Source organism: Natator depressus, chromosome 1 (assembly GCF_965152275.1).
Source record: "Natator depressus isolate rNatDep1 chromosome 1, rNatDep2.hap1, whole genome shotgun sequence".
NCBI classification, from domain to species: Eukaryota; Metazoa; Chordata; order Testudines; family Cheloniidae; genus Natator; species Natator depressus.
Genome location: NC_134234.1, coordinates 254,716,895 through 254,739,428, shown reverse-complemented (window position 1 = coordinate 254,739,428; position 22,534 = coordinate 254,716,895). Strand labels below are relative to the sequence as shown.

The following is a 22,534-nucleotide window of genomic DNA, read 5'->3' as shown; positions in this document are numbered from 1 at the left end:
AATCTTTTTACAGCAAACACATAACAAGGCAGAACAAGCATCCGCCACCGCCTAACCAGAGCGCAGGACCCACATGCTCTCCCTCTCGTTTCCCACGCGCTCTCTCCACCGGCGCTTACTCTGCCTTCCTTACGCCTTGTCAAACTCACTTGGGGAGCCAGGCGATTGATCCCACTAGCTAGAGGCAGGGACGGAGCGGGCAGGAGGCACGCTAGCATCCCAGCAGCTCTGCCAACGCACCTCAGTCGTGACCCACAGCCTCCCTGGCCAGCTCTGCCAATGCCCTTCATTCCTGGCTTTTGGTCAGATGAAGAGTTTATTTGCCAAAAAATGCAGTTTTGGTTGACCCAAAACCATTTGTGAATTTGACACAAATTCACCAAAACATTTTGGCAATTTTTTTTTTCAAGACTGAGGTGCTATTCATAAAATGGGGGCACCCCAATCTCTTGTAGCTCTGTGGTCAAGGTGCTCCCCTGGGATTTGGGAGGTTCAACCCCCCCTCGGCCCGAGGTGAAGAAAGGATTCAAACTTAGCGCTCCCACCCTGCAAGTGAACACCCTAGCTGCAGAGCTATGGGATAATCTCTGCTCCAGCTCTTCTATTGAAGCTGTTCCTCTTTGTATAAATAATTTGCCATCGGAGAAGGGACTTGAACTTGGTTCTCCCATTACCTAGGTGAGTACCCTAACCCCCACCCTGTTCCCTCCTCCTCCTCCTGCCTGATGACTAGTCATTGTTATTCATTATAGCAACTCATGGTCATTCATAATGACAATGACTAGCCATACTGAGGGAGGATGACTCTGCAATCTGGTGGTTAGGGTCTTCCCACAGGATACGGGAGACCATAATTCAAATCCCTTCTCCACATAAGGGGGTGGGGGGGGCGGAATTGAACCTGGCTCTCTCACCTCCCAGGTAAATGCCCTCACCCCTGAAAGTTATAAACGGGTGAAAGTTATAAGGAGGGCACTTTCTTCTCCTGTTTTGTGAAGCCTTCTAAAGGCCTGAACCAAAATGTGTTGGGTCCCACACTGTGCGTTGTTCACCCCAAATGGATTTGTTTTCAATTTGCTGACTTTTTCTGTGATTGCTATTTTCAGATTTGATTCAAGCCAAACCATCGTTTCCCCTGAAACTATCAGCAAACCAGCACATCAGTTATGCACCCAGCTCCACTCCCGACCTGCTGCACTTCCTGCTATTCCAGTCCAGCCCCACACCACGCCCACAGGTCTTTTTGTGTGTTGCCCTCCTGCCCTGACCTAGCTGCTATTCCTGTCCTGCCCTTGCAGCACCGCCACTCTGCCAACACACCCCAGTCCTGGCCAACAGAAGTCCCTTCTGTTCCAACCATGATCTCCTCCCCACCTCACTCCTGTTGTACGGCCCATCTAACAAGGCAGGGATGGTCATTTTCTATGTACAGCACCTTGCACAATGAGACACCAGCTTTGCTGGCCTCTAGGTGCGGCTGCAATAATAAATTATAGCCCATTGCAGTCCTGGGAGATCTCCCCCAACAGCTGTCAGTGTACCTCATGCCTGATCTGCAGCTCAGGCTGCGATTCCTGTCCTGAGACCCCCACCCCAGTCCTGATGTGCAAGCCCCTTGCCATTGCAGCAGAAAGATTCTAATCTGCACCTCCAGGGTGATAATAGTGGTGCTGCCGGCTTAGGCTGGGTCCCTAGGTGTTGCTTGTGCACCCTGTAGAGAGGCTGTGGCAGTGGGCTCGCCACCGCTTTATCCATAAGGTGCACTGCAGCACCTCCCACGCACACGTTTGCAGCGAACCAATGGCAGGGGACCGCAGTGTTGCAAAAGCCCTGTTCTAAGCACAGTGGGCACTTCAGCACTTAGCTGTCAACTCTGCAACCTCCCTTGGTGCCTTCCTCTGCAGAGCCCAGCCTCCCTAGCCACAGCCCGCAGCTGCAGGGCTCTGAGACATGCAGCAACTGGGCCCAGCTCTTGCCCTCCCATTGACTTTATTCACGTGCTAGAGGGAGACAATCTGTTAGATTTCTTTCCCTGTTGCGAGATCATCCCCAAGCCCCCCACAGCCAAGAGCAGGCTGTCGAGAAAGAGAACTAGGGAGGAACTGTGGTCAGCCTGCAAGGTCAGTGGGAAAGCTCAAAAGCTGGGACAGGAAGTGGTCAGAGTGTGTGTGTGTGTATATAAAGAAATACACTGTATAATTGTCAAGGAGGGAGAGAGGCAGGAAGAAGTGGCCCATCGGACGGAGCACCATGTATGGCCCACGACTGAAATAAACAGCGCCCCTGAGCCCTTATATGGTACTCTGCACCCAGAGATCTCATCGAGGTAGTTATCACCCCCATTTCACAGATGGGAAAACTGAGGGGTAGTCACCCAGTACCCCAGGGCTCCTCGCTTGCAATCCAGTGCCCTAGAGCCCGGACCATACTTGATTCACCGCTATTAGAATATAGGCAAACAAGAGTGAGGTTTACGGGCAACAGTGGCCAGACACCGAGGCAAGGCAACCCCAAGAGGGAGTCTCTGTGCTACTCTGTGGGACTAAGCTGCGTGGTACTAGCGTGACTACCCCTTTCCTCCCCTGACTCCTTAGCCAGACTCCACAGGGATCAAACCCAAAACCCAGAAAGCTGCTTGCTGAGCTTCTGCACTCAGAGGCCCTAGGTGTAGGGGCAGTAGGGGAAGCTGTTGCACAGGGGGTGGAAACCCCCAGCAGGGGGCACTCCTGACTGCTATGGGATCCATTTAAGGAGACCTCCCTGCCACCCCTGGCCTGGGATTTAGGATCCAAACAACCTGTGCACCATGGACTTTGGTAGCCACCCGAGCTGGCATTTAGTGGCGGGAGTTGGCAGTAGAGACACAGCCCTCGGGCCAGCCCCACTATCTCAGAGACACAGGGCTACAGCAGGGATGGGGATGGGAAAACCCCTCCCTCACGTTGCAGCCGACCGTTACTGCTACTTCCCAAAACCAACCATCTTCCCCGGCCCCCTGGGAGGCCAGCGGGGCCTCGCAGCGCAGCTTGTGACACAACGTGCTGCAGCAGCCGCTGCAGAGGCTCCCACAGAAAACCCCAGGGGAAGAGGAAGTGGGGACAGTTACTAGCAGCCAGCCGAGCTGCTTGGCTGCAAACAGCACTTGAACCTGGACCAAGACTGTTCAGTCAGGGGTCCCAGGAGTTCCTAGCAATCCCCTCCAGGGTGAGAAGGCTCAGCCCCGCAGAGCACAGTCCCCTCCCGCCATCCTCCTTCAACCTGGGAGCAGCAGGGGTGGCAGGCAGCACTTCCTGACATCAGCCTTGCACAGAAAAAGGAATTGAGAGAACGGGGAGGGGCATTCCAGCGCAAAACAGCTCCCAGTCCAGTGAGCCAAGACCATGAAATCCAGAGCAGCCCCTGCTAGGCAGCAAGAGGATTTGCTGCTCTCATTTGCACTGGCACTTGGTTCCTGCAGGGCAGTTCAGTGAAGGAGGTCCAGGGAGGCTCCTGAGTTTCATGGCCAGGCTAACTGAGCGTCAAGGCCAGGTTTGGGTTTGACCGCAGGTTTGGCTGCCGTAGACAGAGCTCAAAGCGGGTGGAGGGCACCATCCAGCCCCTGCCTCCCCGTTACTGGGGATCCATGCTGTATTTGTCCAGGCTGTAGTGTGCTGACATGGGCAGAGGGAATGGGGACACTTCCAGCACGCTAGCACAGCGTTCTCCTCAGGTCCGGCTGCACTGAGAAGAATCCCCACATTAGGGATGGAAAAGTCTCCCTGGCACCAACAGGGGGCACTCACCTCAGCTGGGAGGGCGTACGGACACTGACAGTGCAGGGGGCGGAGTCCCCATGGCTTACAGGTGTGGGACTCACTGGTGACAGCAGGGGACGCTCTGCCCAAGCCTGGCTCAGGAAACACAGACATCAGGAAAGAACACTCTTTATTTCCCATAAATACAGCAGATTTCGCGCCGGGCGGTTTTTTTAAATCCTTTTCCATGTACAGAATTTGCACCGAAAAAATATATATACAAGTCTGTTCGAGAACCAACAAGATCTGCAAAGAAAATCCGTACAAAACCCCTGAAAGAGACCAGAAAAGAAAATAAGACACAGCAGAGCTCCACCTCACAGAGGCCTTCCCTCCCACTCCATGCTCCACCCCCCAAGCAATTCTGGTTCCCCCAAGACAGGAGCACAGCCCCACTGGTTGGCCTCTGACATTTGGATCCAGCCCTCACTCCTGGGCAAGGTCCCTGTGCCGGAGCCCTCTTTCCAAAGCATCTCCAGGAAGAGGTTTTACCTATGACATGCAGGTCAGTTGGAAACAGACAGAGCCCTCCCAGCATAGGGCCTGAAACCTGCCTGGGGGTGGGCGGGGGAAGAGGGGTTAGTGCAGCCTGCAAGCTGATCAGCAAGGTGAGGGTGTGGTGGGCAAGGACGCTGCTTGCAGCTCAACTATTAATCCATCCGCTTCCCTCCGTACCAGCATCATGGTCCAGCAGATACCAGTTTTGTGTCACAGTGATTGAACTGCTGGAATCCCTGATGCACGGAGAAAGACCTGCCCCTTATGTCAGTCAGACAGATCAGGAGTTTCCCATCTCCCTCCAAAGAGCCCACTGGAAGCTGTGCTCCCTCATCACTAACCTGCACTGAGTCAGCCCCTCTGGGAACAGTGCCAAGAAATGCCCCCTTCCCCCGTACCAACAAGTGGGGCTCTACCAGCAGGGAAGCAGGGTCCCCCTTTGCATTCCTCAGGCAACTGCCTGCACTCTCCCAGGTGACAAGCGGGGTGCGGGGGGACTCCCCTGCTGGCCCATCCTCACAAGAGGAAGGAAATAAAACCCTCAACCCAAGGAGTTCACATGGCGAGGTGGAAGAAGGGCCTTTAGCTGCTTCTCACCCCAGGCTCCTGCAACAGGTGGTGAGGGGAGCCTGTGGGTTGGAACAGCCTGGCCCAAGCGCAGGGGTGGAGACATGCTTAATACCCGCTCCTTTTCCTCACTGCTGCCCAAAAAGGCCACGCTGCTTTCTTGCTAGTCCTTCTCGCATATGGCATATTGCCTCCCCGCCCCACCATGCCCCTGACCACTCGCTGCAGTGGGACAGGGTCTGACGGGGCACGACCAGTTCAGAACCCCCTTCCCCCGCTCGAGTCAGTGGCTGGGAGCCAGGATGCAGCCCAGGTGCCATGGAACTGACGAACTCCCTGCTAGCATTACACAGCCTCCATGTCACAAAGCAGCCAGCCTCCCCAGCACAGCTCTGCTCCTGGGCGGGAGCCAAGGACTCTGGGAAACCTGCCCCCAGCAGGGACGGATGCCTGCTCTGCAGTGAAGGGTGGTCAGGGCCCCTCGCCCAGCCCGTTCAGCCTGCTCCACATGGGTTCTCAGGGTGATCCCATCGCGGGTAGGGAATCATGACGGGGTGGGGAGAGACAACTTGGGGCCCGGCAGCAAATGGGGAGCCCCCAAAGAGTTACCCCCAGAGGTGCCAGAGCAGAGTTTGCTAGGAGTAGGGACTGGATGGGGAGTCTGAAGCAGCTCCAGGGTGGGGAGCAGCAAAGGCCCTATATCAGAAGAGGAAGGAGGATCTCTGGATTCTGCCACCAGGCTAGGGTTTGTTAGTGTTACTCTCAGCTGATCGCTACGCCTGCTGCTGAAGGGGAAGCGGGGTTAGAAGAGGAGCAAGATGGGAGGCTGGATTACAAGAGCAGGGAAGATGATCAGAGCAGCTTCTTCCTCCATCCCCCACCCCCACCCTGTACTGAGCCGACACCCTCCTCCTCTTGGCTCTGCTCTCATCCGCCGGCCTTCACACGCACTGCTGCTGCCCTGGTCCCCAGTGGCTAGTTCCAGAGTCAACGCGCCAGCCCCAGGGGACTCCAGTCCTGCAGGCATGCGGAGTCCTTGGGATTCGGGAAAAGCACCCTAGCCGTGGCCCTAGAGGCTGCCCCAGGACTCTGGAGGGGGGAACTGGTCCACGTCCCCCATTTCATTGTAGGTTTGCTCCCCCATAGTGAAGGTCAGCTTGTATCGTAGTCTCACTTTCTCCTGGGAAGAGAAGGGAAACGCGGTCAGGAAGTGGGGCTGGGGGTGTGGTTTGAGAGACCCACACACAGGAGGGCGGAAGGGGCTCGGGAGAGCTGGCGTGAGCATGGGAATGAGAGAGGGAGCTGCAGGTCAGGGAGAGAGGCGTCAGCACTACCCGGCACAGGGAGACGCTCGCCCCAGGGGGCTGTGTGCAGCAGGCGAGGTGCCCTTACCTTCTGCGGGTTGGCGAGCAGCAGGACTTGGGTGATGGCAGTCGGGTGGACGATGGGGTTAAATGCTGGGAGCTCTGTCCCCGAGGGCGGCTGCAGCTTGACCTTCATCACCTGTGGTGAGAGGCCGGGGGTGTCACCATCCGATACCTCCAGAGGAGGGCGATAGGGCCCAGCAGTCTAAACCCGAGTGTAGACACTGCCTCATGAGGGCAGGCACCCCCACCCGAGCCAGAAACTCCCCAGAGGGCACTCAGTCACTCCCAGCCCTCATTAGTAACCTAGCTGCCCCACAGCCCTCCCTGCCCACTGATCTCAAAGCGCTTCCCAGAGGACGCGACACATCGTCGCCCTGCTTTACAGAGAGAGATGCTGAGGGGAAGTGACTTGCCAAGGTCACCCAACAGGTCAGCGGCAGAGCTGGGACTAGAGCCCGGATCTCCTGGCCCTCTTCACTGGATCATGCTTGGCCCCTGGACCAGAGATTTCCATCCACCGGGTGCGGAGGAACACAGCTATTAGCCGTGGGGTGGGGAGAGGAGAAGGAATGAACTCAGCCCCCAGCTTGGAGCCCTCCCCACCCCAAATCTGCATTCATTGCAGTGTGCAGAAACAGACTGAGGAGCTGGGGTTTGTGCCCACCCACCCCGGAGCAGCCAAGCACCGAGATCACTTGGTTGGTGACCTGTCCAGACTCCTTCCTGAGAGAGATGGGCTGGTTCACTGACTATGAGCAGTGTGTGGACCATTCCCATTGCTGTGGGAGGGGCGGGGCGGGGCAGCAGAAACACAGCCTTTGCAGGCTCCCGAGATTGGGTCAGGAGCAGTAAGAACTTCCCCACCCCACCCCCCAAGGGGATCCAGCCTTCTCCTCCCCCTGTCCTGGGGACGCTACCTTGGGGACAGCAGACTGAAAGACGATGTTGCGGATGGGCAGTGGGGCCGTGCTGAGCATGGAGATCACCACCACCAGCATGTCAGGCCGCTCGGGCAGAGAGTCTCGGGCAAAGTGGAAGAGGACCCGGAAGCCGTGCTGGTCGTAGACCGTCACTGGGAGGATGCTGCCTGCAGGGAGGGGAGGCCAGGGAACAACATCAGTAGGAGCAGAGAGATGGGCACTGGGCGGAGCCTATTATGCTACACAGATGTGGGATTAATGGAAACCCCCAGATGGGACACCCAACCCCCTGGGCCCTCTCCTACACCCAGTCAGGGGAGGATTCCTTATAACCCTGCTGCCCTCAGCCAGCAGTCCCCTCCCGCTCACTCACTCGGTTTGATGGACTCCAGAGGCACTGTGATGTTCGCCAGCGAGATCTCCTGGGGGGATGTGGGAGTGGGGAGCCCCAGCGGGGGCGGCATAGCTCCGGCTGGCGTGGGGGTGGTTCTCGGAAGCGTGGCAGGGGCAGGCTGCTCCAAGGGAGGGGGTAGGGGAGCCGCAGGGCTTGAGGAGATGCTCCGGAGCAGGGTGGGGGTGCCGCTGGTGGCAGCCACTGAGGTGCCAGAGCTGGTCTTGTTCTGGAGGTCTCGTAATGTGAGCCGGGGGGGCGGCTGCTTCTCCCTGGCGGTGGAAGAGATAAGGGAGCAGGCCATCGGAACAAGCGCATGGTACTTGGAAGAGGGCAAAGGAAAGGCTGGCTGATCCCCTCTGTTCCTCACCCCCGACCCTGGCCCTGGCTCTTACCATCGGACTTGCTGCGACTCTGGAGGCAGGGACTGTTGTAACAGAGTCTTCCCCAGCAGGTCCAGGTCATCCAGGCCACTGGTGACAGGGGAAGGGCCCAGGGCGGGTGTTCCTGCCTCTGCTCTACGTGCGGGAGCAGCTGGGATGGAGGGCAGGCTGGGCTCACTGCTATCCTGCAATGACAGCCAGAGGGCACTACAGCAAGGGACACACCTGGCTCAACAGCCAGCCTGTACCTGGGATTTGTACAACACTGCTCCCCAGCACTCTGGGCCTCTGCTCCCTACACAGGCCCTCTGCCCCACACGCCGCCCCCCCCGTGGCCCACACGCCGCCGTCCGTGTCACACACACGCCGCCCCCCCCTTTGCCACACATGCCACCATCCCTGTCACATACGCCACACCCCCCTTGTGCACCACACACCACCATCCAATTCACACATGCTCCATCCTGTGTCACACATGCTCCACTTCCTGTGCCCCACACACCGCCATCCCCATCACACACACACCACCCTCTGCGTCACACATGCTGCACCCCCCTCTGCCCCATACACTGCCATCCGTGTCACACAGGCTGCACTCTTTGTGCCCCACACGCTGCCGTCACCTTCACACCTGCCGCCCCCCCCACACCACTGTCCACATCACACATGCCGCACCCCCCCTCTACCTCACACGCCGCACCCCCCTCTGCCCCACACGCCGCACCCCCCTCTGCCAACACACTGCCATCCTGATCATATACGCCACACCTGTGCCCCACACACCGCCATCCACATCACACATGCCACACCCCAGTGCCCCATATACTTCCATCCCTGTCACACATGGGGCTCCCCACTCTGCCCCACGCATACCACCGTCCCCGTCACACACGCCACACCCCTGTGCCCCACATGCTGCCGTCCCCGTCACACACGCTGCTCCCTGGTGCCCCACATGCCGCACTCCCTCTGCCCCACACACTGCCGTCCACGTCACACACGCCACACCCCGTGCCCCACACGCCGCCATCCACATCATACATTCTGCCATCCGCGTCACACACGCCACACCCCCATGCTCCACACGCTGCTGTCCCCGTCACACACGCTGCACACCCCTTTTGCCACACACGCCACCATCCCTGTCACATACACCACACCCCCCTTGTGCACCACACACCACCATCCAATTCACACATGCTGCATCCTGTGTCACACATGCCACACTTCCTGTGCCCCACACTCCGCCATCCCCATCTCACACACATGCCGCTCCCCCCCTGCCCCACACACCGCCATCCACATCACGGATGCCGCATCCCCTTCTGCCCTACACACCGCTGTCCAGGTCTCACACATCGCTCCCCCCTCTGCCCCACACCACTGTCCACTTCACCCATGCTGCTCCCCTCTCTGCCCCACATGCCGCCATCCCTGTCACACATGCCACACCCCAGTGCCCCATATACTTCCATCCCCGTCACACACGGGGCTCCCCACTCTGGCCCACGCACACTGCTGTCCGTGTCACACAAGCCACACCCCCGTGCCCCACACGCTGCCGTCCCTGTCACACCCCGCACACAAGCCACACCCCCGTGCCCCACACGCCGCCATCCCTGTCACACCCCGCACACATTCCTTCCGTCCCCATCACATATGCAGCACCACCCCCTCTACCCCACCATTCCCAGTGCGTATACATCAGCGCCCCATGTAACCATAATGCCTCATCTTGACGGTCTCCTCCTCCCTTTCTCACTAACTACTGCCCCTCTGCTCTAAGGCCATTACCTGGAAACTGTTCCAGCCGCTGCTGTCCACAGCCTGGGGGGACGGGTCATTCAGCCCTGTGAGAAGGAAAGAGCCAACGTGAGAAAAGAGTCCGTGGGTAACTGAAGCGAGGGCTAACAGCCTGAGAGGTGGGCAGCTGCCAATCAGAGCTGTGTGGGGTGAAGACGACATGCACAGATGGAGGGCCAGGAAGAAAGCAAAGTGCCCCTAGTTTCCAGCCCTATCAGGTCTGGTCACTCCCCACTCTCTATCAGCTTCTTTCTCTGGTTCCAGGCTACTCAGTCACCCTTCAGCACAGAGGGGACAGGCAGGGACCCAAGAGAGCCAATGGCACAAGGTGGCCCCTCAAAAGGAGAGTGCTAATGTCACTTAACGATCCTACCCGCCGAGGCAGACGGAGGACAATCACTAAAGGGAACATCTTCAAAAGCCCCTAAGTGATTTAGGAGCCTATGTCCCATAGCAGCCTCCTTGGGAGCGGCATTCCCTGGGATCTACTCTGCTTCAGCAGCCTGCAGTGTCTGTTGGCAACATATCAGGACAAGGCAGTTCCCCGGGACAACGTCAGCAGCCCCAGCGATAGACTGCGGGGCCCTGGGGCAGAGATCCCCACCCCTCTGGGTTCGTAACCTTTAGCTCCTGTGCTACGTTGTGTTTGCGCTCTAGAGGTTTATTTCACTCTAGGAAACAAGAGCTGCTTGTGAAGGGCCCAGGTGCTTGCAAGGCATGAAGACTCAGAAGCAAACGGGGGCAGTGCAGAGCAGTAACCTCTCAGCCTGCCAGGACGGGTCTACACTCCCAGCCTGGGTAGACAGATTTGTGCTCGTGGGGCCGAGCTTGGGCGCTAACAGTAGCGGTGTGGATGTTGCCGCTCAGGCTCTCACGCCCACGTGATTCCTGGGTCTGAGCACGGGGCGCCAGCCTGAATCTCTGCTGGAGCCACAACGTCCCCACTGCTATTTGCAGTTAGCTCGAGCCCCGCTAGCGCGAGTCTGACTGCCCTTCCCAGGTGGGGCGGCTCGCTGCCAGCTGCAGTGCAGACATACCCCCTTGCCCCCCCAAAACACTCTCAGCCTTTTGCACCAGCAGCTCTCCCTCCTCGAGGTGCTGCTCGCCTCCAAACCACTCAGTAACAGCTGAGCGTTTTCTCCCTCCTCACCGAGAGACATGAGCTCGTCATCCAGCAAGGAGACGGAGCTGGCTGGGTCAGGCACAGGGAGCATGGAGCCACCCGACAGGGTGGGTAAGGCTGGGTAGGAGGGGCCCGGAGCTGGCATGTCCAGTCCCGACAGGTCCAGGAGTGCTGAGGTGCTGCCTGTAGGGAGGACACAGAGGCTTTGACCACTGAGCAGCTGTAAGAGAGAAGTCCTGTCCCCCTCTCCCCCCCCAAATCTTCTCACTCTGCTGGGAGCTGGCTTGGTCACCAATCCTCCTTCTTACCCCCGCACCCCTCTCCACTCCCCCTTCTGGCTTCAGTCTCACCCACGGTCTCTGATCTCCCCCTCCCAAAGCACCTCCTGCATGTCGTCTGGCTCATCAAGTGTCTTCCTCATCCCAGCTTCCCAGTTACCCTGCTCCAGGCCCCCGACCGCACCCTTCCACCTCCTCTGGGGCCGCCCGACTGCCACCTCCCCTGGCTGGATATCCCCCTTAACTCCCCTCCCTCCTTGAGGGCTCCTCACCTTGGAGGGGGCCAGCCACAGTCTCTCCATTGACCTCCTCTCCTCTCACGAGCTGCTTGTACAGGTTGATCACCTGGGTCAGGTTGTCATTGGCCTGCAGGATTTCCGCTGCAATAGAAGGGGAGGGGGATTTGAAGGCAGAAGAGGAGGTGGGGTGTCAAGTGGCAGCCCAGCCACGTGCCCTGTCCCTCTACAGATTGGGGCAGAGGAGAGGCAGGGAACTGACTCTTTGCTTTGGCAAAGAAATCTTTGTTATCGCAGCCCCGTGACCCAGAGCAATCGCTCATTGCCCAGGTTATCCTCCAATCTGCCACACACCCCTCCACCATTGCACTTTCAATGGCATGTTCTTAAGGGGTGAACGTACGTTCCCCCGATTCACTGTGTGGTAACACACCACGCAAGGCTGGGCTTCCCCCAGCACGCGCTTGCAGATCAGCCCCCCTCATCCCAGGGGGGTGGCACAGCGGGCAGGGTGGGGACGGGGTGCAGGCTGCCTAGCAATGCAATGTCGGCCACAGCTGAAGGGGAGGTTCACTGGGGCCCGGCGGAAGGGTAAGCGAGGGAGGCCGTGCTGCGCTGGTGGGTGGCTCAGCTTACCTAGCGCCTCGTCGTTGTCCTCTGTGTCGCTGGCGAGCCGGAAGAGCATGGGCCTCATGCGCTCGCAGCGCTGGTACAGCTCCTGGGGGAGAGAAAGGGGGCGGAGGTGGGCGGCAGGGAAGCGCTCGGGAGGGGACGGGGAAAGAGAGATGGCAGGAGCGGCAGAGTAAAAACCCACTTCACCCTAGGGCCCCTCTACCTCACCCTGGTGTGAGACACAGAGGGAAGGGACTCTGGGGCAGCCCCCACCCTCACCTTCATGAGGTCCTCGCTGCTCTCCGTCGTCTCCCCCTTGCTGTAGCTGGTTACCATCTCTGTCAGCAGCTTCACGTTGTTGTTCACCTCCTCGATGGCATTCGTACGCTTGGAGATCTTCTCCATTCGCTTCTGGTCCTGGAGCGGGAGGAGCAGATGGGTGAGGGGGGTCTGACGTCCTCCCTCCCCACAAGTTGGGACTGGGACGGCTACGATAGCGGGCACAAAGCGGCTTCCCCCTTCGAATGACATCTGGAGAGAGCAGGGGTGGGAGGGGCTCCTCCTGGAATGGTTTCAGCTTGGGTGGAGAGATTCAGTTTACACTGGTGACTATCCAGCACTCACTGCATGGCACAGGGGCTGGGATTGAACCAGCAGAGGGCGCCACAGCAGGGTATGTGCTCCAGGAACGCCCTCTGTGCCCATGTCCCATGCTCCCCTCCACCTCCACCTGACTGGGAAGAGCAGAATTTACTTCCAAATACCAGGGATCTCTCTCCTCACCCCCCTATTGGCCCCTCCCCTGATGTCATGGGAATTGGGATCCCTTGCTTGTCAGCTCAATACGGGGATGCAAGCACACTGGCCATATCCTCCACCCCATCCCAGGACCTCTCTGCATCCTGTGCCAGGCTTCTCCTCCCTGGGGGGTGGGCGGAGGATAAATCGTCAGAGCCCCTTCCCTGGTGAGAGCTTGTACGAGGAAATTCACCTCCTGAACCATTTCCTTGATGAGCTTGTTGGCAGCCCGGAGGTCCTCAGAATGGGAGCTTTTCAGCAGGCGAGCCAGCATCTGCAAGAGAGAGAGGAAGGCATGTGGACTGGGGCAGAGAAGGCAATTCCAAGCCTGGGTCGCTGGCAGCAGGGGTCACTCGAAAGCAGACGGTTCCCAGACAGACTGTTCTGTTAACCCAGAACTAAGGCTGGGGGATCGCTGGTAAATGGAACTCCCAGGCCCTCAGCACAGGGAAGACCCTGAACGTTTGAGAGTCCAGTTAAAGGGCCATAAATGACCTCAAAGGCGAGCAGCAAAGGGAAACATAACTGGGCTTGTGCCTTTGTTTGTGTGCTTTTTTCTGGTACATACCTAAGAACCTCAAAGGTCACCCAACACGCCACACAAACACATTTTTTTTCCAGCTTGTTTTATTACATTAGAAATTCCGGTCTTGTCTGCCCCGGCAGATGGTATGGGGAGCTGGAGAATGACTTCTCCAGCACAGAGAAAGTGAAACCTGATTAACAGAGAAAAGTGACACCTGACAGAAGGGATTTTCCCTCAGGCCCACTCTACACACAGTTTTGGTCCTAGTGCAGCTATGCTGGCCGGGGGAGTGTTATCCCTAGTACCAGGAATGGCAGCACAACCCCTTAGAGTGGCATTTATACCATGTTAAAGGCTCTTACAGTGGCCTACCTTACTCCCCATCCCATACGAGACTAGCCGTACAGGTCAGCACACAGCACAGTTACACTGGTATAACTATGACCACGCGGGGAGTGGGAGCGAGAGTGAGCGAGAGCATGTGTGTGTGTGTGGTTCAGCTTTAACTCTACCAGTATCGTCAAAGTACCACAACTCGTGTGTTTAGCCATGCCCCAGACTCGTTAAAGCGTTGCTTTCGTTAATGCCAATGAATAACCCCCTGGGAGTAGACCTCTCTCTGTTAGCTTCCGACCCAGTGCCCTTACCATAGGGACTCCGAAACCTCCTCGCACACCCATCCACCTCACCCTCACACCCACACTTTGGAGTCATCACCAAGTAGTTGTTCCAACAAGAGGTGACTTTCAGGAAAAGGGAGAAGGCCACTTTTCCAGACGCTTCTCTACAAACACTTTGTCTGATCAACACTGGACCCTCCCGCCAAGTCTTCCGTGCAGGACGCTGCACAGTGAAGAGCTGGGATCCCGGCCTGGCTGCCACTGGAAATGGCTGGACCGCCTTGACTATGGAGTTGCTGCCAGAGGAGCCTGATTCCAGCTCTCCCCGTTTTAAGAGCATCGGCACTGCCAGAGCGGAAGAGAGCGGTGGCTTATCCGTCTGGTATCCCAGCTGTGAGGGAGCCAATGCTGGATGGTTCGAGGAAGGGTTAAACAATTGGGCCAGAAGTGTCCTGGGGGGAGGGAGAGGAAGAGTGTCTGCGCTCTGAGCTGCAATCAGTTTATGCCACGTGGCAAGAGGAGCCATCTCCCCGGTAATATTAGGGTGGCTGCTATTCATTCATACGAGTGTCAATGCTACGTCATACTAGTCCCCTTGCTATTGCCCTACTCAGTATCCAGTGGCATCAAGTTCAATAGGTCAAACAGCAAGTCTCTCTCTTTCTAAGGGCCCAATTCAGAGCCCACTGACATCCGTGGGAATCTCTCTACTGGTTTCCTTTGGATCACGCCCTAAGCCTGTTCCCTTCCTGAGCACAGCACACAGCAGGCGAACGAGCTCCTGGTCTTGTTGCTGCGCCAGCCAGCCCCACGGGTGGAGATGAGTGAGCACAGATGCAGGAAAGGCAGGCCTTCTGCTCCTCCTCCCACAGAGCCCTCACCTTGGACTTCTCCTCATCATCAAAGATGATGTTCTTGGGCCGGGGGGGAGGCAGGGGCAAGGGAGCCTCGTCCGGCAGCTTCGGGTCGCACTTCACGATTCCTGCAGGGGAGAGGAGCAGAGACATCAGCAGGCCCAGCCCTCACCTTACTGGGGCAGTGCTGGAGTTACCAGATGGCTCTTCTGCTACCCATTCTCCAGGAAGCCCTGCTCTAGGTCTCACACAATGGACATCTTCTTTCCCTCTGGCCGGGCCAATCCAGCTCTGAGTCAGGTTTAGGGGTGGGGGGCATGCTCCACCCACCCCCTGCTCCAGCTGTGCATTGTCTGCAGCATCTCCAAGTCCCCACTAGCAGGAAATCATCCCAGTCATTCCATGCATCACATGTCCTGGTCTGCCATAACCCTATTATTCCTATGGCCCTACCTCTTATGAAGCCACATCTGCTGGGGGCTGGTGAGGAAGAAAGATGTCACATCCCCCTTCACCCCACACACAGGTCAGACCACCAGTGACTCTCCCCCTCTTGTTGGGATTGCTCCCTCCGGCCTCTGAACTGCACAGCCCATACAGTGGCTAGACCAGGCCCGAGTACGGAGAAGGCCAGAATCCAGCCTGGACCCGGCTTCTGCCACAGCAGAGGAAGGAGATACCTGGCTCTCATCTTGCTCCAAAGGAGATACCTGGCTCTCACCTTGTTTCTTCAGCATCTGATAGGCCTCTGTGATCTTCACTTCCTGAGGCAGACCCAGTGTCCAGCTGTACATAAGCTCCAGGATTTTCAACTTCACCTTCTCAGGAGTCCGGCTGCCTAGGTACTGAGGGGAGAGGTGGGCAGAGCTGATCCACACACGACCAACCTCTCAGGGAGAAGTGAGATGGCTCCCAACGGACAATGGAAGGGAAGGAGGAAGTGAGTAAACGGCCCTTGCAACATGCCCCTTACTGTGGCTGGCCTCCAGCACAGGGGGGCTGGGAGGGTGGGTTAGGCCCTGAGGGCCAGAGTTTATATGAGATCCCAGTCAGTACCAGCCAGTGTGGGGGCAGCCCTCAGACACAGTGAGATGAAGGGCCAGTTTAAGTCCCATCTGCCCGGCAGGGGGAAGGTGCATATGGGGAGATTCCTCTGTAGAGAGGAGTTTATAGTGGCCAACAAGAAACTGCCTTGCTATGTCCCAATGGATCACAGAGGGAGGTAAACTGAGTCCCCCTCCCCCAATACATTCACTCCCAGCAATGGCCTCCTTTGGGAGCACACAGAGAACGTAGATCTGCACAGGTTGGGGGTGGGGGGGTTGGGAAATCCCTACCCCAGCTCCACCTCTCCCTATGTCCTGCACTGGCTCCTCCCAGCCTGACACCCTGCCCTGCCAACGGGGCGCTGGTACCCACCTTGGGCGACACCACCTTGATGAGCTCGTTGAGGAAGCGGAACTTGCCCACCTCGTCGTGGAAGCGCTTGCCGCAGTTCTTCATGCAGGTCTCCAGCACCTGAGAGAGCAGAGGCCGAGTCCCAGTCAGCAGGTGGAGGAGCCAGCTCCCCTTGGCAGGACTGAACCCGCAGAACGAGGGAAAGGGAAAACAGGCCCCACATCCTGGCTCGTTGGGTCAGGGTCACCGGGGAGGGACCCCTGGGTGCCTCTGTTGCTCCCTTCCATTTCATATCACAGGTGCCAGCCTTCTGACTGAGGGGAACAATCTGTCCCCACAAAGGGTGGGTGCAGAGGCAGACATGGTTGCCTGAAACACACAGCAGACCACGGGAGGGGAGAAACAGCTGGTGGGAACGTCCTCTGGGCTCCCTCCCCCACCACAGAGAGACAGACAGTGAACCTCCGTGCTCACGTTAGTGTGTGTGTGTGTGTGTGTATGTATCCATCAGAGACACGGAAAACACGGGCGCTCACAGCAGAGGCATTCACAGCACTAGCTCGGACTAGTCTATGAGGGGCCTGATCCAAGGCCCATTTAAGCCGCGCCCACTAATTCCCTCTGGGGTAAGATTCCCCCACTTCACCCATGCGCAGAGCTCTACCAGCCCTCCCTGACAGCCTAGGCGCACCAGGGCTTTAGCTGAGCAATACGGGAGGGTCCCCACAGCCCAAAGAGCAAAACAGGGCACCCCCCACCCTGGCCTTTAATGTGTCTAACCCGTCTGGAGAGCCTCTCCCTTACCGTTAAGGCCTGGATGGCTTCCCATTCCTGCGGAGACTGGATCTTGTGAGCTAAAAGTCGGGTGGCAAGCGGGGGACTGGAAGAGGAAAAAGCACAGTGGTTGTAGGGAGACAGCGTGACCTAAAGGATACAGCTCTGGACTGGGACTCAGGAGACTGGATTGATATCCTGGCTGTGCCACTGGCCTGCTAGGTGACCTTAGGGGAAGTCATTTCCCCAGTCTGTGCCTCAGTTTCCCCATCTGTAAAATGGGGGCAATAATACTGGTTTCCATTGTAAAGCACTTTGAGATCTACTGATGAAAAACCTCTATATAAGGGCTAGGTATTATTATTATTAATGAGAACTGGACCTGCATCTCTCCAGGGTACACAGGTCTTGCTCGTACCACTGGGTATTCACCAAGTCCTTACGGGGCCCCTGAATGTGCTTGGGGTAAAGGGGCTAGTTTTAGCACACGACAACTTCATTAATTAACTGGATCTCAAAGTCCTATACAAATCTCTGTAGGAATCCTTCACTGCCCCATTAATGCAACTGCGATTCTGCACAAGCAAAGCTACACAGCAACATCATAATTGGGGGGGGGGGGGGGGGAGTGATCTCCCAGTGTGAAACTTTAAAGGCACTTTCAGGTTGGCACAATGTAACTATCTTTGTAGGAATTTGGCCAGGACTCCTGTTCTCGCAAAAAGAGCCATGGGCCAGAAGCAACCAGGACCTCAGTTTTACATCTCATCAAGTAGCAACATCCCCCCCTCTGTTCCCCCAAACACCATGGCAAGCAGAAGTGCTTGAAAGACATACTGAAAGTACACCTTAAAAAGGGAGGCATCAGTCCAACAAACTGGGAGGACTTGGCGCAGAACAGAATACAGCGGTGCCCCACCATACCACAAGCCACAGCTCACTTTGAGGAGAACAGGCGTGCTCATGAGACAGAGAAGCGACAAAGGAGGAAAGAACAACTATGTCTCCTCCAAAATTACACCTGTCACTTCTGTGGGAAAATCTGCAGGGCACCAATTGGGCTCTTCAGCCACCTAAAAACCCACCAATGAACCCCCTTGGCACCAAGGGACAGCCAAAGAGGAGCAAGGCACAGTACCGCCTCAGAGAGAAGAAAGAGTGCCACGTACTGGGCTTTTATGCCATTTCCTGAAGCAGAAGGACTTTTCCCTGAGAGGTTCTCCCTGATTCAAGCACAGACTCGGAATGACCCTGCTTAGCTTATAAGATTGTGCATTTGGAATCTAGGTGCGTAACCTGGAGCTGTTAGAGCAGTGGTTCTCAACCAGGGGCACACGTACCCCTGGGGTATGCAGAGATCTTTCAGGGGTACATCAACTCATCTAGATATTTGTCTAGTTTTACAACAGGCTACATAGAGAGCCACGGCCTTCCCTAGAGCGGTGCGGGACCCAGGGCAGAAGTGACGAATCCGTCACTTCCAGACCGACCGCTCCGGCCAATCCCAAAGCGCAGGGCCCGGAGCAGTCGCCCTGATTCGCTATACCCAAGGGACGGCTCTGTAGAGAGCACTAGCAAAGTCACTACAAACTAAAATGTCATACAGACAATGACTTGTTTATACTGCTATACACTGAAATGTAAGTACAACATTTATATTCCAATTAATTTATTTTATAATTATATGGTAAACATGAAAAAGCGAGCAATTATTCAGTAATAGTGGCTGTGACACTTCTGTATTTTTAGGTCTGATTTTGTAAGCAAGTAGTTTTTAAGTGAGGTGTAACTTGTGGGTACCCAAGACAAATCAGACTTCTGAAAGGGGTACAGTCGTCTGGAAAGGTTGAGAGCCACTGTGTTAGGGGGAGGAAAGAGAAGGAGTGTACTCACCCTTCTAGCTCCTTATTCAGCTGCTCACAGAAAGCATTGATGCTGTCCCAGTCCAGATCCTTGTTGAGAGGATTCGTAGCCCTGTCTGGATGTGAGAGAGAAGAAAAGAGAGTATCCTGTCAGAAAGAGAATCTCCCACCCAGTGAGCATCAGCCACACAGGTTGTAAGGGTGGGGTGTAATATCAACTCCACCCACTAACTCATGAGTCTGGCCTTTCACAAGCTGCATTAACAGAGGCTCACACTGAGGGGAGAGCAGACCCTCCGCATGTCCCAAAGGGGTCAAAACTGGAACTGAGATGGAAGTTCATGAAATACCATGGCAGGAAGTTTGCAAACATTACCTGCAGGTGAAGTCAAGGTGGGGGAGGGGATCAGAGCCACCTCACAGAGAATCACTGAGGTGTAGAGCTAGAAGGTACCTTGAGAAGTTATCAACTTCAGCCCCCTGCACTGAGACAGGCCCAAGTAAACCTAGACCATCCCCGACACGTGTTTGTCCAGCCTGTTCTTAAACTTCCAAAAGTGGGGGTTCCACAACCGCCCTTGGAAGCCTGTTCCAGAGCTTAACTACCCTTCCAGTTAGAAAGTTTTTCCTCATATCGAACCTAAATCTCCCTTGCTACAGATTAAGCCCCATTATTTCTTGTCCTACCTTCAGTGGACATAGAGGACAAGTGGTCACCATCTGCTTTATAACAGCCCTTAATATATTGGAAGACTATTATCAGGTCTCCCCTCAGTCTTCTGTTCTCTAGTATAAACATGCCCAGGTTTTTTAACCTTTCCTCATAAGTCAGGTTTTCAAAACCTTTTATAATTTTTGTTGCTCTCCTTCCGGGCTATCCAATTGGTCCACATCCCTCCTAAAGTATGGCACCCAAAATTGGACCCAGTACTCCAGTTGAGGCCTCACCTGTGCAGAGTACAGCAGTACAATTACTTCCTGTGTCTAAGGGCTTGCCTACACTTAGTGATGTGTGGTGATCGATGCATCGGCGGTGGATTTAGTGGGTCTAGTGAATAAGAAGCGCAAGGGTATTCGATGGGAGAGCGTCTCCCTTTGACATAGCATAGCGTGGACCCTGAGGTACGTAGATCTAAATATGTCAACTTCAGCTACGTTAGTCATGTAACTTAGATCGATCTCCCCCTGTAGTGTAGACAAGGCCTTACATACGACACTCTTGTTCATACACCCCAAATGACATTAGCTCTTTTCACAACTGCATCACGTTGTTGACTCATTCAATCTGTGATCCACTAAAGCCCCCCAGATCCTTTTCAGTAGTGCTACCACCTAGTTTCTCCCTATTTTGTAGTTGTGCACTTGATTTTTTCTTCCTGAGGTACTTTGCACTTGTCTTTATGGAATTTCATCTTGTTGGTTTCAGACAAATTCTCTACTTTGCCAAGGTCCTTTTGAATTCTAATCCTGTCCTGCAACATGCTTGGAACCCCTCCCAGTTTGGCGTAATCCACAAATTTTATAAGCATACTGTCCACTCCATTATCCTTCATTAATAGAGCATAAATGAATGATGGGACTGGATCTGGACCAGAGTGTGGGTGGCAGGTGGAGCTGTATTGTGGCAGTACCGAGGCCCCAACCAGACATCAAGGCCCCACTGCACTAGGCACTGCACACACAAATATGAAAGGAGAGACCCTGCCCCAAAGAGTTTATAATCTAAAAATCTAAAATGTATGATTGAGAGACAACAGGTGCACACACCAAAGAGATGGAGCAGCACAAGTCAACATCAACAGGATAACAAACTGTATATCTGAGCGTGCAGTGGCTTGAGAACAAGCCTAAAAGAGAGGGACACTGACACCCCACAGATCAGAGTTGGGGGTGGAACTGGTCACGGCACGGGTGGGCGGGTTTGGGAGAGTAGGGGCCAGGTGGCGGGGGGGGGAGGGGCAGGCGGCAAGGTGGGCTCTCTGGGCTGGCAGGGGTGGGGGCGATCGGCAGGGGTGGATGGCCTACGGCCCAGCTGATCTGGAACGTGCTATGGAAGCGATCTGAGAGTGGGAGGGGGTTGATCCGGATCATACTGAGGCGCCGACGGAGGGACGCTGAAGGGGGTTGATCCGGATCACACTGAGGCGCCGACGGAGGGACGCTGAAGGGGGTTGATCCGGATCACACTGAGGCGCCGACGGAGGGACGCTGAGGGGGGTTGATCCGGATCCCCGGGAGGCCGGGGCCGCAGGTGTCCGCGCGAAGGCCCCGTTGCCCCCCAGCCCTACTCACTGATCCACGACTCCAACGTGTCCGGCTCCATGGCGGCTCGTGCGCCGCCCGCCGCCCCTTGGCTTAAAAGGGCAACGTCCCTTCCGCCCTCCCGGCCCGGCGGCGCGGAGCCATCGAGATCGGGGAGAACCGTCTAGAGCGCCGCTACGGAGACCATGGAGCTCCCCACGTCCGCATAGAGCGTCTCAGGAATCACAAAGCCGCGCGGCCTTCCGCTAGAGCGCCGCCGCCTGAACAATAGAGTTGCCACCTCCCCCTAGCGCGTCAGCGCCGGAAACCATAGAGCTTGGGACGGGAAAAGTCCGCCGCGCCACGGGCCAACAGAAGAGACGAAGCGGAAGAACTGTCTGGAAGCCGTTGCGGTTGTGCCATAGAGACCACGTGGCGGCGCCAGAGCGTCGGGAACAGGACGGCGCCATGGAGCCCAACTTCCAGGAGGGCTTTTGTCCCGGTGGCTGGCTGGCTGCCGGTGATTGGGGCAGGAAGGGCACGGGAGAGGAGAAACGGGAGAGGAAGGGGAACTTCCGCCTCGGGGCGCGTGTCCTGTAAAAGGGCGTTGGAGGGGTAGGGGGTGGCGATGTAGGGCCCTGGGTGCCCTTGGTACCGTCCGCCCCGACCCCCTCGGGGAAATGGACTCCTCCTCCTCCCCTCCCCCCCCCCCCCGCCTGGGCCAGCTGGGGGGCGGCTGCCGGGGAGTTCTGAGCAGGTGAAGAGCAAACCCGCCCCCCCCCGCCCCGGGAAGCGGCAGCCTGCGGAACTACTGGCCACAAGGCGGGTCCGGGTCAAGCGCTGGGGCTGGCTAGTGGAGCTCACCCTGAAAGAAGGGGCTGATAGGGCTGCACGTTCTTGTGCTCTGGGGGTCTCGCTGGTCTGTGGCTGCTGGGGGGTGGGGGCCCCCATCACGGCCTGCGGGGAAGGGCTTCGTATCTTCACCGGGATGTTCCTGCTCTCCTTATACATATCCTCCCCCCCCCCTTGACTCTTACCCTGTTCTTGGGTCTCAGTGGTGTCATGTGGCAGAGAGTTCCACAGGCTATGGTGGTTTGTCTGGGTGTTAAATAAATTAATCAGTATTTACATTTTCTTTTTGAATGTCCCACATTTTAATTTCAGCGAGTGGCCCCTTGTTCTTGTGTTATAAGACAGGGATGATAGAAGCTTTCAATCCCATCCACCTTTGCTATGCCATTCATTATTTGCAAAAAGAAAAGGAGTACTTGTGGCACCTTAGAGACTAACCAATTTATTTGAGCATGAGCTTTCGTGAGCTACAGCTCACTTCATCGGATGCATACTGTGGAAACTGCAGAAGACATTATCTACACAGAGACCATGAAACAATACCTCCTCCCACGCCACTCTCCTGCTGGTAATAGCTTATCTAAAGTGATCATCAAGTTGGGCTATTTCCAGCACAAATCCAGGTATTCTCACCCTC

General features: G+C 56.4%; 1 protein-coding gene across 1 annotated transcript; it reads right to left on the bottom strand.

Annotated features, from left to right (window-relative positions):
- Positions 1-3,943: 3,943 nt before the first annotated feature.
- On the bottom strand, positions 3,944-21,317 carry GGA1 (golgi associated, gamma adaptin ear containing, ARF binding protein 1). The gene is made up of 17 exons (XM_074941536.1): positions 21,097-21,317; positions 18,836-18,920; positions 16,973-17,048; positions 16,190-16,288; positions 15,492-15,615; positions 14,798-14,898; positions 12,964-13,044; positions 12,252-12,389; positions 11,997-12,078; positions 11,397-11,504; positions 10,874-11,029; positions 9,715-9,770; positions 7,933-8,105; positions 7,520-7,809; positions 7,144-7,313; positions 6,252-6,362; positions 3,944-6,039 (listed from the first exon to the last, which is right to left on the bottom strand). The coding sequence occupies exons 1-17, from the start codon at positions 21,125-21,127 to the stop codon at positions 5,929-5,931; spliced, it is 1,992 nt and encodes a 663-aa protein (XP_074797637.1). The 5' UTR covers positions 21,128-21,317; the 3' UTR covers positions 3,944-5,928.
- Between the last annotated feature and the right edge of the window lie 1,217 nt (positions 21,318-22,534).

Bases quoted from the DNA above. Each gene is read 5' to 3' on its own strand.
- GGA1 (XM_074941536.1), bottom strand. From the start codon at position 21,127: ATGGAGCCGGACACGTTGGAGTCGTGGATCA. The intron at 11,505-11,996 runs GTAAGCTGAGCC...CTTCTATTGCAG, and splicing joins GGACAACGACGAGGCGCTAG to CGGAAATCCTGCAGGCCAAT. The intron at 6,040-6,251 runs GTAAGGGCACCT...TTCTCTTCCCAG, and splicing joins TGCTCGCCAACCCGCAGAAG to GAGAAAGTGAGACTACGATA.